The sequence below is a fragment of the Microtus pennsylvanicus genome, chromosome 10 (genome assembly GCF_037038515.1).
Source record: "Microtus pennsylvanicus isolate mMicPen1 chromosome 10, mMicPen1.hap1, whole genome shotgun sequence".
Classification (NCBI taxonomy): domain Eukaryota; kingdom Metazoa; phylum Chordata; class Mammalia; order Rodentia; family Cricetidae; genus Microtus; species Microtus pennsylvanicus.
The window spans coordinates 51,650,406-51,668,081 of NC_134588.1; the positions used below are offsets into that span (position 1 = coordinate 51,650,406).

Genomic DNA, 17,676 nt, shown 5'->3' on the forward strand with positions numbered 1-17,676 from the left:
CAAGAGATAGGATGGGGGAGCCCCCTACACCAGGAGGGGAGAACATTTGCTCTTCTAAGCCAATGACTCATAGCTCCAAATCACCTCCGGGACCACTTTGCAAAGCCTTTCAACCAGTTCACCCTGGGTCCCATCAAGTATGACATTCTTAATGTACCCACAGGAAACCAGAACATTCTGTGTGTCCCCACCATATCCAAAGGCACAGCAGTCTCTCCAAAATCATTTCCTGCTTGGGACACCAACTGTCAGAAATAGCTTAAGAAATCTGGAGGGTTCTGTCCACAGGCTCCTTTACAGATAATGGGTTAAATGGGTGATCATGGGGACTGAAGGAACAAAGAGCAAATGGGGCTTTCGTGTGTGGGGAACAAACAATTATTCTCTAGTAGGCATTTTTCATGTTTGTGACCAAAAATAGATCAAGAGCCTGTGTAGCTAACGGCTATGCGGCAAACAACGGTGAAAATCGTTTGGAAAAAGCCAAACTTCCCTCTGCATGATCAACACATGGGGCTAGTTAGACAGCTGAGAAATGCTGACTTTGCTCTGTGACCTAAACACTTTGGATCGAGACACTCTTGGGGTCAAATGCCAAATCTCACAAAGGTGTTTGTGACTTTGATGATACTGTCGTTTCCTGATATGTAGAAATGGGTATAATTAGGCTGTCTGTGATGCTAATGTCATGGTCAAATGAGACCTTAGATCAACCCCAGTGTCATAGGAAGAATCCACAAATTTCAGCTGGAATTATGAACAACGATGGGAGCTTCATGTATGTTGGAAACCATAGGTGTGTTTCCAAAACATTTTGTCATTCATTCATTTAATAATGGTAGAGGTAGGTGGTATGAAGGAAGCCAAGAACGGTCACGTTGTTGTCATCTGAGTTCTTGGCAATGGATGATGTACCACAGACATATCCCTCTGGGTGGACCAGTGGAGCCAATGATTCTCAGAAAAGCAACCACCCATTCTCATTCTTGAAAGGCCATTTTCAACTCTGTGTGTCACTGGGAAGATCTGTGCCCCTAACTAAGTGGAATGACAAAAATCACAATTTGACTTCCTCAGTGGCGCTTTCTAACTTCTCAGTGTTAGACCTCAGAATGCAGGAGCCACCGAGTCATGGTCGTCCCTGCTATTTTGCCTTCCTCACTGTTCTTTTTCTTTTGTGTCTGGCAGGCAACTCCCCATCTGATGAGTCGGAGGAGCGGGAAAGGGAGCCCAAGGTGCTGACATTCCCAGAATACATCGCTAGCCTGTCAGACTCTGGCACCAAGCGTATGGCAGCTGGAGTCCGAATGGAGTGCCAGAGCAAGGGACGATGTCCCTCATCTTGTCCTTTGTGTCATGTGACATCCAGCCTTGAAACCCCTGCCGAACCTGTCCTTCTTGAAGTGACCAGAGCAGCCCCCATCTATGAACTGGTGACCAATAACCAGACCCAGAGGGTAAGAGGGCTGAGACACTTGGCTCTGGAAGGTAACGAAAACAGAACTTGCTCCACACCGCAACTGAGAGTGGAGCATCTTTTTATTAAGCTAAGAGGGGCACCTAGATTTGCATGTTTGCATATTAAGTCAAATCAAGTAATACATTCCAGTATACCCATGGTAATGTGATTCAGGAGTCAGAACCGAGCAAAGAAGATGGGAAGATGGGAAGGAGTAGGAAAGGTACATGATTGGCAATCACCAAACTCATTGTGATACCCTTTCCCAAGGGGGCGTGGTTAAGAGGACAACCATCTCTGTCTGCCCCTGGAGGAGATGCATGGGCTCTTGTAACTGATCTCCCAGCCTAGCACCCGCTGCACCTACAATAGAAGGGCCATGTCAGGTACACATCCCAGATGAAGGAAGGATCTAACAGTCTCAAACTGGAAGGATCCGGTACCCCAATCATCATCACAGACTTTCAGGATGAAACACCACATTCCTTTCCATCTTTCCATGTTTTATCATGCTGGAAGGCCCTGATATTTCCCAGTCATCCCTTCTCTGTCTTTATTGTCTTTACTTCTCTGTTCCTAGAGATCTTAGGAGAACATGCATGAGTCCTTAAGAATCAGGTATCCCCATAGGAGGTGCAGAGAGACTGACAGCTCGTTCTTTATCCCCCTCACCTCCTCCAATGTACAAGCCAGAGTGAGCAAACACAGAGACAGACACGGGCCTTGCCAAACTTGAAACTGAGAGGCTCCAGGAGTGAGGTTTCCAAGCTTATCTGCAAGGCAGCTGGGGGGGTGGTGAGCTGCAGCCTTGAGCTGCTCGCTTTCCTGACTGCCAGGGATGCCCATCCAGGTGGGGTGATAATTGCTTCCTTTTTTCTCTTTGAAGAGACACCTGGTGTGTCCCAGTTGGTTTCATAGGTGTTGCTCAGACCCACAGGAGGGATTTTGCATGTGTGTTTCTCTCACCTACCCGCCTCTTCCATAGATATTTCAATGAGTGTTTGAAAATACAGGTTTTTTATCACAGGAAAAAAAGACAAATGGTTTCTGCTGGCCTACAGTTTTATCCTGAGTCTAAAAGAGATGGTTATGGGATTTTGGAAAGAGGGTCAGGAGAGAGGGACTTGAAGAAAAGAGGACAGGGACTCTCAAAGGTGTGCTGAAGTCACTGGACACCCGAAGGTGTGCCGGTGTTAACACAGTGGCTACCCTACCCTTGTCTACCTAACAATGTACTCCCTCGGGTTGCTGTGGCTGATGACCACATACTTGTTGTGTCATCAATCTGGGTACAATGAGGTCTGGATTAAGCAGGACCATCCTATGGATTGGGGTGCACAGAGCTACAGACAGAGAAGAGCTCAGTGAGACACAAAGGACACATGCCTCCCCAAACACAGGCTGTCAATCAAAACCAGGACGCCTAAGGAAGTTGACTTCGATGGCCTCATTTTCCCTACCCCAGTTTCCACAGGGGAGTGGGAAAACCCTGTCTCTCTGGCCCTGTGTTAAACACTTCAGTTTCTAAACGCTGACAAGCTGGTCTGAGATGGAGTTTTCTCACTATCGGGGGAGTTTCCTCTTTTCTTTCTGTGACACCGTCTACCTCCGTCACCCCCTCTTTAGCTCCGTCTTTCCTTCCCCGTTTTACTTTCCAAAAGCTGGGGAGGGGGTAGACAGGGGCTCAGCATGACACTGGCGACTCTGTGGGGTTTTTCATCTTCCCCTCTAATATGTGGGCTCATTTTCTATCTGTCCCCTTTGGCCTATTGTCCCTGTGTTGGACTAGATAACCTCTGATGCCATACTTCAATAAAATCTTTGTGATAAACAAATAGGTTCAGCCAACAAACGTTAGCTCATTTCCGTGTATCACAAATCCATACCACTTATGTTCCCATCTCATTAATTGGCACAAGAGTCCTTGTCATCCTTTGTATCTTTTCTGTCATCATAAGCAACAGGTACATCCTGAGACCCCTATCACAGCCTAACTCTTCACTGCAATCAAACATTTTATTGCAGCAATCTTCTTGTTGGTCCTTTTATTAAAACCCCTGGAATTGCTGTACAATATGGACTTCTGGCCATATTGCATCAAGGTAATTTAATGATTCCTCAGATTGAGAGCAATTTAGAGTCCTCAGCACATCATTGCAAAGCATGATGCAATTCGTCTTCACTCGCATGGTTAGGTTGTTAGTACTATATACTCCAGAATTTAACTTTTGGGCCTCCTCAAACACAGGACATTTTCTTTCATGCAATTCAGACATTCAGACTTCTGAGTCTCTGTCCCAGGAATGTACTCTGTCACATGTAAGCCCCTGGAGAATTCCTGCTATCATGCCATGTTTCAACTCAAACATCCTTAGCTCTCAAGGTCCCTTCCTTCATGATCCTGGTCCAACTCAGACCCCTTCATGGAACTTCTACTGCATGTATACACATGTTAAAGCATGCGTCCCCTATGATCACACTTGTTTGGCTATTACTTCACTCTAGACTATGAAAAATGTTTTGTCTTTTACAGAATGCCTGGGTTGGTACATGGATGATGCTCTACTACATAAACAAATGAACCAATGAATAAATGAATGAAATATTCTGTTGATAAACCTGAATTGAAATCCATACTTTTCTTCCTTAATAAAAACAATAGCCAACAATGAATTTTTCTACACTCTATTAAATTTGCTAACAAGTATGTATGTCCCAGGAAGTGCGTGGACTAGCAAATTGCAAGTCCTTAATAAAGTGGAATGTCCCTTTCACTTCCTTTCCAAGTTCAAGGGGTTGCATCTTGACTCTTCTTTTCTATTGTTTATTAGTCAACTTTTCATCACTGTGACAAAATAACTGGAATAATCAACATAAAAGAAAGAAATATCTCAGTTCTGCAGATTTAGCCCATGGTTGCCCAGCTCCAAAGCTGTGGGCCTGTGGCGAGGTAGAAGATCATGATAGTAAGTGTGTGTTCCAAGGGAGCCTTCTCACCTCACTCTAGCTGGGAAGCAAAAAGAACTCATGAAGAATACATCACGACTAATATATAACTTTCAAACGCAAGTCCTGGTGACCTATGTCTTCCTATTAGAGCTCACTCCCCATTATCATTAGGTTAGGTATCAATCAATATACTAATCTATGAATGAAATCAGTGTCTTTTTTCACCTCTCAATGGTACCATCACCTCGGACCAAGCCGCCAGTACAGAACATTTCATATCCAAATCACAACATCACCTCATCCAACCTGTTGCAGTTCGATGCACCCCAGAATTCGGAGACACGGAGAGTCTCACAGAGTGGTGTCGACCAAAGGTGGAGAGTTAAAACTCCTGAAGAACTGGCATTTAAAATAATTGTATCATGTATACCTTGCTATATTTTATATTAAAAATTTGATCATGTTCCATGTTTAAAACATTATACTGGTTGTCATTGTTCTTGAGATGGAACCTCTCCTTGCAGACAGACTGTCTGTAATCCAGCCCTACATCCTGGGCACTTGAAAAGAACTTCTTTGTCCTAACTACGTCTCTTATAGACAGACTGGTATTTCTAGTTGGCTTTAGGAGTCCAGTTTCAGTAAGGGTCCAATCTTCTTAATGTTAGATTTTATACCTATATTACTATGATTTTTGTGGCCAGATAACTTTTAAAAAAAATAAACCCACTAATTGTATAAATACAATTTCATGTGTTTCAGTGTGACATTTCCATACGAGCTTGTATTGTACTTAGACCCCATTCATCCTCCATTTTATCTTCCTTTCTCTTCCTTCCTCATGCCTTTCCCCTTCCTCAGCATTTCCTCTTTGATTTTCAGGCCATTTCTCTTGGCATTTCCATACATGAAAAAATACGCACACCTGTGTTTTCATCTCGTTTGCTTCCCGTCGCATGCTGTCCTCCAGCTCCAGCCATTTCCCCCCAAATGAAGGGTGCTGTTTATTTGCAGCCTCCTGCTGCTGTGTGCATCCATGGGACCCCCACCTTCTCGTGGAGATCCCGCCACACCATTGTGGAATTCGGATATTTACATGAATTCATTTTGCTTGTTTATTATCTGGCTGCAACATTTATGCAGAGAGGGGCCATGTTGCCTTCTTTTGCGTCATTGCGTCCTTCATGCTTAGCACAGGAAGTGGCCCCTTGTAGATGGTTATCAAATAGTTGTTGACTGAAGACACCGTCAAACAGAAGGTACAACTTTATTTTATTCTGTCTGCCTCAAAGAGCCTGTTTTCCTAGTTTTAAAAAAGTTCGTCCTTGGGTTTGAATTTCAGTCAGAAAAGCACAAAGTGAGTGACTTGCTGGTGGCCTCAATGCTGATTAAGGGTACACAATGGAAGGAGCCTAAGAAGTTCTGTAAGCCACACAGAGCTCAGTCCCTGGCACTGCCCCACACGCTAGCCTGCGATCCTGAGCAAGTACCTAACTCTCACTCCCAGTGTCCTTCACTGTAATTCATCAGTACCATCTATCTGAGAGTTAGTATCCAAAGGCTTCTTATTAATTAGAAACTATGCAAATCATATCTGTGATTGGGAATCATTTCCTGCTTCTCAGAGACTCTCGGTCTTGGGAGGAAGTCAGGTGACCCTTAGTCCAGCTCATAACCTTAAGTAACCAATGTTAAACTCTGAAAGAATGGGACATACATAATGACTCTTTATATAGATATTTATGGAGTCAGATCCTTCTCCCTTTCCTTTCTTCCCTCTCCATCCATTCCCCTCCCCAACTTACTTCTTTTCCTTGTGATTGTGTAGTCTGTTTTTTCAATCTACAGGACAGCTGTTCTCCCTTCCCCTAACTTACCAGTGTGGACAAAAGGGACTGATTCAGAGGGGAGAAAATCACTAGAAGGCCAAGGCTGAAGCTGTGGCATGCCTCAGAGACTCGGCTCTGAGATCAGCTGACTTGGAACCTTCACCCTTGGATTATCTGAGTTGAGGGAGCAGAGCCCTCTGAGAGGCCACCATTCTCTCAGGATTTGCTCTCTCACCAGAGATTACCCCTGCCATGAGTGCTGTTGCCTCTTGGGTCGGATTTTATCTTTGTTTTGTTTTGTTTTTTTTTTGCACAAAACATCTCCATGAACTTACTTTATGTAAAGAGCTATGCAAGACTGTAGTTTCTTTTTTTATATAAGGTTCTGTGTGAGCCTCAACTGTGTCATTCAAAAACAATAATGTGTACCAGGTGCGAAGCATATATTATGTCACTTGGAATAGACTGTTCATTTAGTTGTCACAACGTCCCTACTAGAAAAGTGATATTTTTATCATCAAGGAAACTGGGTGTATGTAACTTGTCCAAGGTCACAGGCAATGATTGACAAAACTGAGGTTCTCATCCCCCGAAGACTGATGTAGGCTCAGAAATTAGCCTTTTTCTTCCACAGCTTCTCCCAGTCACACTCTAAGGAAAATGCTTGCTGTTTAATCACAACTCAAAGCAGGACCACATACGTATTCAAGTCGGATCACAAAACAGGCTGAGAGACCATGAAGGACTAGGGCAGGATGACCAGGGCAGGTATGGGTGCAGAGAGAGGCATTGGAAGAAGAGGGAAGTATAGCAAAGACAGGCCTCCCAGAAGTGTGTGCTAAGACATCCCTGTTACTGGAGCCCACAGTAGGAGGTGTGAAAGAGAGTAGAGAGGGGAAGGCAGAGGGTGGAAGCTGGCTTACTTTCAAAGCAAAAAACCTCATTTATTTATTTATTGCAAATGGAGTCTGCACTTTTGTCTCCCAGCTACCCAGACCCAAATAATCACTCGCAAAAATATATCAATTACAACACTGTTCAGCCCAGTGGTTAGCTGTTTTTCTTTTCTGATCTTCATGTTGAACCCCAGTATCTATCTCTGGGTTTTTATTAATCATGTTACAATTTATTTTTTATGTATTTATTTAGAGACAAGATTTCTAGCCAGGGCAGGCCTCAAACTTGTGTCTAGCTGACCTCTAACTTCTGATCCTCCTGCCTCCAAGTGCTGGGATTATAGGCATGTGTCATCACCCTTGGTTTATAAGGTGACTGACAACTCTGAACTATAGAGATGAGCTATTACTCTACCAGGAAAGTGACACCCCAGATATCCTACAGGGCTGCGGTTATCCTAAATTCCATCTTCTGCAACAGTTTCAGGGTAAGGAATGGTGATATCGTGTTGATACAGCCTTTTCTCTGGAGGTGATTTAGGACCACATAGAACCCTGATGCTAGGTCTCTTGGTGATGACCATCTAGCCATGGTTTCCTGATACTTACTCTTTGTTTTGTTTGTTTGTCTGTTCAGCTCTTACAGGAGGCCACCATGAGCTCTCTCTGGTGCTCAGGGACTGGAGATGTCATCGAGGACTGGTGTCGATGTGACTCCACTGCTTTCGGAGCGGACGGCCTCCCCACCTGTGCGCCGCTCCCACAGCCTGTGTATGGTTCCTTCTCCATGCCCCTCTCCTGCATGAATGCCTCAGCACCATTATGCAATAATAGCATCAAGTAGACATTAGTCTCCAAGGAATAGCCCGAGTGCTGGGGACTGAAAAGAAGAATGTGGTACAGTTCCTGCGGCTGGAAACTTTCGGTAGACTAGAAGGAGCAGGCACACAAGCCGTTTGATGGAAGTTGTGTGACAAAGCTCGCATTTTAAAAATGTGAATAGCTGTTCCTTGAGCCTGCATTTGGGCAACAGTAAAGACTCTGTGGAGCACATAGCTATTAAACACCTTCCATATGGAGGACAAAGCAAGACAACATGGTTAGAGAGTCATACAAATAGACATGTGGTTGCTGTGGGAGATTTAGAGGTCTATAGTGAGGGCTTAGTAAGCCCCCAAACTCTACCGTGTCTCAAAGACATTGTAGGTTCTGGGCACTACATGGGGTAGGTAAACGCTCTCATCACCCCACTCCCAACTAATGAACCAGGAGATGGCTTCAAGAGGGTTGAATTTTTCCAAAATTAGACAGCAAGAAGCAGGTCATGGCTGAGAGCAACTGTAGTACAAGAAAGCACACAATTGAACTGATTTTAGGTAGAGCCAACAAGGCAAGATGACTGCTTACTGTGAGAATGGACCATAGCCGAGATGGGACCCATTAGGAGGTGTGTAGAGTTGAGGAGAAGATCAATCCCATTTGAGCTTGTCCTCCAGCTATTGAGAAATAATTGTGTAGATGTACAGTAGGTAGAAAGGCAGGTAGATCTCTGTAAAGGAAATAAAACCTAGCAATAATGAGATTTCGACCAATCTCAGAAAAATGGTAGATAGAGTCATAGCTCTGAGCATGGGTGCTCTCTTAGCACCATACACTATGCAGAGGCCTGGGACGGACATGAGAAAATGTCTGTCTTTAAGGATGGCATGAGGTACTCCAGAGGTGGCTGAGAATGAACACATGCATTCCTAATCCCTCATGGGAAGCTTAAACAGAACCGACCAAGATGAGGAGCCAGGACCCAGGGCAGGAATTCAGGTTATCCTATAATAAGATGTCTTCCACAGTGCTTAAGGCACACAGTGCTGGTAGGACAGGGTGGTGGCACATGACCCCATGGATTCATAAGTTCAGAAAAGCCCAAAGTGAGAGTCAAGACCTCCAGCAGCTAGAGTACTAGTTACAAAGAACGCTGGACTATAGGCAGAAATCCGCAGATGAAGGCTGCCTTCTGATCTGCAGGTAAAGGCAGATATTACAGAGCAGACCCGAAGAAGAAAAAACTGAGGAAGAAGGTAATTTTTACTGACAGATCATCAGTGGAAGCCAATTTACTCTCTGTGAAGGTGCCTTTAAATACTCCAGCCATTGGCTTCTTGCCCCTTGTAGCTGTAACTTGGATATCTGAATCAAAATAAAAACAAGTTCCTAATTAGTAAAAAGCCATTTCATGTGATAGAAAGGGAGCCACTAAGAGAGTCTAGTGCTGTTAGACCAATTTAACAGGTAAGGAAGCTACCCAATAACACGGAAACCATCGAATAGAGGGACACAAGACCCAGCCACTATGTCTAAGGCTGATTGCATATAAACACACATTAATTAAATGTGATAACTAAAGGTCAAGCTGAGCTGGGTACTGTACCTGGGAAACGTCTATTAAAATTTTTCCTGTCAGTAACAGATCTTAGTTTTTTGCACTTTAATTGGCAGTTGGAAATAGAAATGTATTCTACTTTTACATAAATCCACGTAAATCATACACACTCCTATTTCTCAATAGGGCTTGGCCTTAGCTCCTATTTTCAGAGAATCAGAGTTCTCAGAAAGCTTAGTTACTAACTTAAGCTTCCTAATGGGTTTTTTTTCCCTTCAAAATAGCATTCTGCATATGACTCTAATTAATGAATTTGTCAATATCCGCACTGTTTTGGGTCTCTTCCATCATAATGTCATATGCGAGCTATGCACTCCTTCATAGTAGCCACTAACAGATGACCATGTGTTTCCTATTATTTTCCTACTAGCTAAACTGCTTCCTATTCCCCAAACAGCATCCTTGATTTCATGCTAAAGTTTTATCACATGCATTATTGTGTGTTTCTGATACTCATTAAATTGCATAAAAGAAGGCCTGGAATGGGTTTGTGTACCACTGCATAGCCCTGGAGAACCAACGAACACGATGATGGATTTGTTGCGTTGAAACTGAACATTGCAGGTTGTTTGGTGTGATTCAGCTCTGCTCTTCTCGTGCTGTGGTCTTGAGGCCATGAGGGGTACCTGCAAGCCAGCTAGGAGGTGGGAAGGCTAGGGCTGCAGACACTTTTTGAGATGGAGAGACCAAGGACAGTGAAGTGTGTGAATGCTAGTGATATTGGGCGAGAGGAAAGCTAGAGTGAGCAGAAACTGGGAAAAGCCTCACAGTTTAGTTGTTGGGGAGAAAAGAGGAATTGGAAGCACAAAGGTAACATGAGCCATCTACAGAAGTTAGAACAAGGAAGTAAATGGCTAGCTCTCGGATGGTCAGGAGATCCACACCAGTGAGCATCAGCATCGATTGCTGACTCTCGGTAATATGCAGAGAAGTGTGAACTAGCAGGGCAAAGCAGGAGTCAAAAAACAACTTGAAAAGAATGAAGTGACTGCGAACTGAAGCTAGAGACAAATTGGGATTGAAACAGGAGTTCAGGTCCCAAGCAGCAGACTCGGGACATCACCTTAAAGAGAATGTGGCATGCGGCCAGCTTTCACCTTCACGCCTCACTTCTAAGCTGAGCCTTTCTGAAGTTCTGTCAGAACATGGACTGGAGAAGGAGACATAGCAGGGCCTGCCAGATCCTGGGGGTTATGGAACTTAAACTAGCTGTGCCTTTGTCAACACAAGATTCTCTTGAATGCCACCTTCAGTGGGCTTTGAAGTGCACATTGCACAACGTTTGCTTAGTATTCTCCAAGAGAAAAGCCAGAAATGAGATTTCCAACTATATAAAAGGGACCTATCAGTAAAGCCCAATTACCAAACACATGTACTATGTAGACTTTTACCCATTTGTTCATTCAAGAGATGCAAATATAAAGCACCCAAATCTTCGGGAACTTCAGCACCTAGTGAGGGAGACCAGTCCTCAGAGAGAGTTTGTACTGTGGCAATTGAGATGGTAGTTAAAGCTTGACACAGGTCCCAGCTGGGTCCCCATTTCACCTTCCTTCTTTCGTGCCCTCAGGCTGAGACTTTCCACGGTACACGAACCCAGCAGCACCCTCGTGGTCCTGGAGTGGGAACATTCAGAGCCACCCATTGGAGTGCAGATCGTAGATTACCTGATCCGTCAAGAGAAAGTCACAGACCGGATGGACCACTCCAAAGTCGAGACAGGTGAGCACAGTCTCCATCCCCTGCCTAGTCTTCTTCAAAGGGAGGAAAAATGAAAGAAGAAAAGAATGCTCTTCCTCGTGGCACTGCTTCAAGCTCCCGGTATTTCAGGGCAGCCCATGGGCGCAGAAAAGAAAAAGCTACTGCCTCTTCTAGGCAGCAGCCAGCTTGTCCATTTAAGAGTTTTTGCATGGTGAGCAGCCGACAGTCTTGTTTTCATTTTGCTTTTCTTTTATTTATAAAAGAGGTGTCCATTTCATTGCCTCTAGGCACACTCACAAGCAACAACAACACAGTACACTACTTATCCTAGCCCACAATTAAGAAACAATTCTCTGCTAACCACTGCCATGATTACAGAAAAAAAAATTCCTTTGCTAATAACCCCCTCTAGGCAAAGGCATGTACAAACAGATGCTCTTGATCCATGACTTGTCCTAAAGCAAACTGACTTTTGTCAAGGCCTGAGAGAAAAGGAAAGCCTTACATGAGTAGAAAGAACCCACAGAAATAAAAGTCCCATGCCTTGCTTCTCTGCTACCTACACATAGAGAAAAGCTAACATAAATAATCCTAAGGCTTTCACATAAAATACGGTCTTCCTTGGGGACAACGATGTCCACAATCTACGAGCTTCTAGTCAATTTGGGATTGAGGCTTGGAGAAACATTTTTGGGGCATGGAAAGCTCTCCATTGCTGTTTCTGGGGCTCTTCCCTTGGCATGTATAGGTATTGGTGAGGTATGTTAGGGCCCAGGGACCAGCACATCTGTTCTCTGTCAATTTCAAGGTGTTTCATGGGAGAAGTCACAGATGTGGCACGCGCATTTTGCCTTAGTAGTCCTCGAGCTAACTCTGGACAAATGACTCTCAGCTGATTGACTAACAGTGTAACAGTCAGAAGAAAAAAGAAAACAAACAACAACAACAAAAACCACCCCAAACCAAGGTCTTTTTGTCCACTGGGAATTTAAGACATTTCAGCAAGCTCTCAGAGCGTTTCTCATTGCCGGAACATCTCTGTTTTTCATACTTTTCTCATCCCTTTTCATTTGTGCAGAAACAGTGCTGAGCTTTGTAGATGACATCATCTCTGGAGCGAAGGCTCCCTGTGCCATGCCATCTCAGGTGCCAGACAAGCAGCTCACCACCATTTCTCTCATCATCCGATGCCTGGAACCTGACACCATTTACATGTAAGTAGGTGCACCTTAATGACGCCTTACCCAGAAAGTTCCGGGATCTTTGCCGGCTCCCTTTGCCTAGGTTCCTTCAGAGATGCGGCAAGAGATTTTTAGCCTCTGCAGTCAAATCTCAATAGACATTGTGGAAACATTTCCTGAGGAAGTCTTGTCATCAAAGGCTTTACAAGCTACACACATAAACAGATAAATGTAACCCAAGGCAGAATGGAATACGTGTTACTTAGAAGGCCAGGGACGTGTTGGAAAGAAAGAAGGAAGTGGTTTATTCTAAGTAGAGTTGGTGTCTAGATTCTAAATTTGATTTTATAGAATCCAGTAGCTACTGTGAGGTGGAAAAGGCACACTAGGTTAGAAACCCCCAGGCAAAGGTAGAGAGGCATGAAGGGGAGCAGCGGGTGTCCAATGGGTCTGAGCGGGTCACTCAACGGGTGGTGAGTAAACAGAAATAGAAGAAAATGAGCCTGGAACACTAGAGTGAAAGATGTATGTCAGAGAAAAAACATTTTTTTTAAAGAAAGGAGGACAATGCCAAGAACTATGTGTAAGAAAGCTATCTCTAGTGGTTCTGAAATAATTTATAGAGTTTAGATGCTGGTCAGCATTTTTCTTCAAAGAAAATGGAGTGAATTATATCACCATGCTTGGAACATCCCTGTGTTCTCTGTGAACTCTTCCCATCTCTTCCTGAGCTCTGGGAACAACTGTAAAATATTTGTGAGCAAAGGCATAAAAGATGCCAAAAGAGGAGACTCAGCGATAGAATCTAAGTCATGATGGAAAAATCCAGGGTCTAACGCAGAATTCATAGTGATACAGTTCGGAAGCGTTTTGACCCCATCAGTATGAAAAACATCTAACAGTTTACAGATGAGGTCACAGGCATGGAGTCAAGGTTTCCAGAATAAATCATCCCCACTTCCACTCTCAGGGAGTTCAAAGATGGAAAGAACTAGAAGTCTGAGTGCCATTGATTGTGATGAACTTAGATATTTAGCTGTGCATCTTTCATGTAGAAGTAAGAGATGTAACTCGGGGCTGTGCAGGATGAAAGGGAAATACATAAAGACAAATGGGATCTGAGAATCTGGACTGGATGCACACACAAAGATGGCAATGCCCATGCCAGTGACTATCTGTCTGTTCTTTGGACAAGGATGACATGATCCATAGAAGCGCTCTTGATAGTGGACAGCTGTGGCCCTACAGAGGAAGGGTTTGTGACAAAGGAACACACATCTGAAGGCCAGCAATCTGCTTTCAGAAGTCTCCTAATGTGACTCACATGACCATTTGTAGTGAGGGTGCGCTAACACCTATCAGTCCGTCCTACCTGTTAATTAGGAAGTCAAAAGTTCTAGGGAAACAAGAGGTGGGCAAGACTATCCTTCAGAAAGACCCTAACCAAGTCTAGGACCTTGCTCGAGTTGGCTGATTTGGCTTTGTTTCCTGGTCAAAGACCCGAGAACTAAGATCCTCTCCCACATTCAGCATCCTTGGTGATCTAAGGTTCCCCTCCTATGTTTTGTAAATCATCTTTTTCCTGTCGATGCTGATTACAGGAGTGAGAGACAGGGTAAAGGACAGCCGGTTTCCACTAGGTGGCAGTGCAGATCGCTGGAAAACCTAGCTGAACCTCAGCTGTAACTTCATAACCCGCAGTGGGGGAGCCAGTTCTTGCTTTAGCAAGACGATGTTCCTAGATCCTGACAAAATAACCCGGAGCAGCCTGAACACAAGACCCAGTGTGTGTGGGGAAAAGTGAGGTGCGCTAGAAGCCACACTCTTTCTCTTTGTTGATGAGCGAGGAATTATTGTACTTCCATCCCTGGGGCAAAGAAAGCATCCAGCAAACCTGGTTTTGTGCCTAACCATAAAGCGACTTTAAATATGACCCTTAATTTCCCTGCACTTAGTTTTTCTTCACTACGGATTAAGAAGAAGGTACCCATTGTGTATGGACAGCTGGTCCTATGTGACTAGACTTATTCCTAGTCTATAACTGAAGAAACTGAGGTTCAGGAAAAATTGAATAACTTCCCCAGAATCACAGTAGGGATCTACATAATGGTTAAGAGCTGAAACAGGGTTTGTCTTTTTCCACACACTGGGTCTTACTGCCTGGCCACCCCAGTTTATTCTGCCAATATCTAGGAGAATTATCCTGCATGCAAGAGCTGGTCCCCATGGGAAATTATGAGGTTACATCTGAATTTCAGCTTTCTTTATCATATATTTCATTTAATGCCACGTGAGAAGCATTCTGACAATGGACCAAGTGGCACAAACAGAGTTAAGGACCCCTTAAAGTGTACAGGATCCAACATCTTCATTTTAGGGTAGATACTGCCCCTCCCACTACCGTCTCACCGCAGTGCCAGCCGGGAGGAGAGACCTGCATTTCTGAGCACATTACAGCAGACAGTTGATAGAGAAGCGTGTCTGAAGCAGACGATCAACAAAGCCTCGTGGCGGCAGGAGGAAAACAGAAAAGCAGCAGGCAATGCAGCCAGCCCCTGATAGTCTTCCTTAGCATTAGGCCCCAGACCTTTAAGGCCCCAACTTGGGGCCTGAGCCAGTCTGTGTCAGTTCCCACGCACACATGCCTCTGCCCGTGTCATCACCACGTCGCTAACTACGCACTGAGAGGTCCCAGCCTTTGGCTGGGGAGGGAGCCCAGAAGCCTTGGAAGAAGCAGTAAATGGACTTACACATGAGCCCTCGGGATCTAGAGCCAGGCTTATCTCCTCTGTCAGTAATTCCAGCTAACCCTCCTGCTGTCTTTTGAGAGTGTTACGGCGAGCAGGATGAAAACGCCAACAACAAAGAGAGAAGGCCTTCCTGACATGCCAGCACGCGGCATTTCCACATGAAAATGGGGCAAGTGTTCCCCAGCCTTCAGTAGTCAAACACCCTGGCTGCTCTCTCCCTCTCTGGGGGCTTGTGGGGGGGGGGGGCTAGGGGAAGGGCTGGGCCTGCTGAGGAATAGTTCTTAAGGTCAAGCTCTGTCTTTACTTGGAAGGTTGTGCGAGGCATTTCCTTTCCTAGTATCTGCCTTGTATAAAAAATAAAATGTGCTGCTGAATAATCAGAGCTTAGGAGCTTGCATTTCATACTGATGGCCTTTCAAAGTATGTAATACTGAACACCAACAGGGGCATCTTTGTCCCAGCTCAGGATCAGACACTTTGTAGCTGGAACGTTAGCAAGACAAGATAGGAAGGAGCGCTGCCTGGAGTGTGGACTAGCTGGAGGTTGGTGACTCATTCCACCCAGGACCTGAAAGACAGGCTCCATCTGGCAGTCAGTTTGATACCCAAGGAATAGGCTATTATAGTCCAAAGAAACGTAAGAATTAAGGGTCCAGGATTAAATTATGATGGACTGCAAATAGTGGCTCCAGCCATAAAGTTGAGGTTGGAGCCTTCAGCTTACTGGCAGGTGGCAGTAGCCTAACCTGGAGTTGTAGGGCTGAAGGAAGAGAGCACTAGGGGAACAGGGCTATGCTTGTAACCCCAGACCACACCCAGGCCAGCCTGGAGTGTCAGCCTGCAAGGATCAGGGCTTTGCATCTCCTAGCTCTCCCAAGAGCAGCCGCTAGAACCGATGGAGTCAGCAGCAAAGAGCAAACCTTGGAGACCAAGCTGAAGAAAAAAAAAAAGACCCCACTTCCCTTAAAAGGGCCTCAGAGTCCCAAAATATAGATTGGTTCTCTACTGAATCCCAGGGATTTCTAAAGAAACATACTATTAGAGGTCCCAGAGAACACGGCTTAGCATGGGAATCGCATACATCATGAGGTGTAAGTTTGCATGGGGGTACCCATGCTACCTCTCGGTCTACCCTTCAGAACCGTAGTTGAATGTGCTGCGAGACTGGGTTAAAAAAATGAGCTCAGAAGTGGATCTGGTTCCAAAAAGCTCAGGTACACCATTTACAGGTTTGGGGGTCTCAGAAAAATTCTAGAAACAGGACCAAGAAGCTAATGAGGCAATGAGTCCAATGAGAGGACTTATCATGGCTGCCAGGACTAGCGTGGGGATAAGGAGTGTCAGTGCAGCCCAGGCTTTCTCCAGGATGCCATGGCAGGAGGAAGGTGGCAAGATGCTCAGTTTGGACTCAAGGCACATGTGGTGGGAAAGGGCCGTTGGCACTGGCTCTACCGAGCAAGACCATTGAGCAAGGCTTAGGAGCAGGCACGAGATAGACATGCGGCATGCTCTGAACCCTCTCTGTTGATAAGAAAGCTGGATGCTTGGCCCTGGTCCACTAGCTGAGAAGGTCCTTTAGGCACAACAGCTCTGGGCTGACCCATGTCTTTTGGAGTTAAGCAGGCTGTCACATTTTAGGTCTAACTAGACCAGGCCATCTTGCTAGGGTGAAGCCTACCTATGTGAGGCCTCATGACATTGGCATGAGGCTGGGGAGGGAAGAGAAAGGTTTGTGGCATCTTGGGGCGTGCAGGTCCTTGCTCTGCCTATCCTCTGTGCTTCTGAGTGAGGAAGAAACAGTGGGCTTGAGGTCATATCTCTTTGAACACTATATTTTTGGAAGAATAATTAGGTAGCATAATAAATAAAAATTTGAAAAGAAAGAAAAGAAAAAGGGAGAACGAGCCACCTGGAAGTCTCAAGGCTTGGTAAAGCACAGGTTTCTAGTTCCTGTATCAGGGAACTAGAGAATTTCCAGCAATGGTGCTGATGTTGCTTGCCTGGGGGTTCCATGTGGAGATGAAGTGCCCTTCACTGTGTTACTTTCTATCAGACATCCCTCAAGACAGTACATTCCAACCACAGGCCACAGGAACCAGCCAAAGGCTTCGTCCCACTGCTCTCTCACCAGAGTGCTGGATGGGAGCAGTAAGTGTACCAGCCTCCTATTTAGACAAAACTGGGCCTCCAGACAGAGTTTCTCAACCCCAAACCTCAACATTTCCTTCTAATAATGCTACCCTCCTACGTCTCTGCAAGGTTCACCCTCTGGGGAGTGGACAACACAGGGCGACGCTCCAGGCCAAGTGATGTGATTGTGAAGACGCCATGTCCTGTGGTGGATGATGTCAAAGCCCAAGGTAAGGGACTGAAGTTAACCATGTCTATACATGATTGCCCAACTAGCTACCCTTGCCATGCTAAGGAACCGGTAGCCGAAGGAGTGCATGGCATGACCTGGAGTTTGACAGGAA

The 17,676-nt window shown here is 45.1% G+C and overlaps 1 protein-coding gene across 2 annotated transcripts in view; it reads left to right on the forward strand.

Moving 5' to 3' along the window:
- Positions 1–17,676, forward strand: part of Astn1 (astrotactin 1) — a 329,272-nt gene that overhangs the window by 293,764 nt on the left and 17,832 nt on the right. For both annotated transcript variants that reach the window (XM_075988353.1, XM_075988352.1), the window contains exons 17-21: positions 1,189–1,457; positions 7,771–7,904; positions 11,141–11,292; positions 12,350–12,485; positions 17,462–17,562. In XM_075988353.1, coding sequence (XP_075844468.1) covers positions 1,189–1,457; positions 7,771–7,904; positions 11,141–11,292; positions 12,350–12,485; positions 17,462–17,562 — 792 coding nt within the window. The remainder of the gene's footprint in view (positions 1–1,188; positions 1,458–7,770; positions 7,905–11,140; positions 11,293–12,349; positions 12,486–17,461; positions 17,563–17,676) is intronic.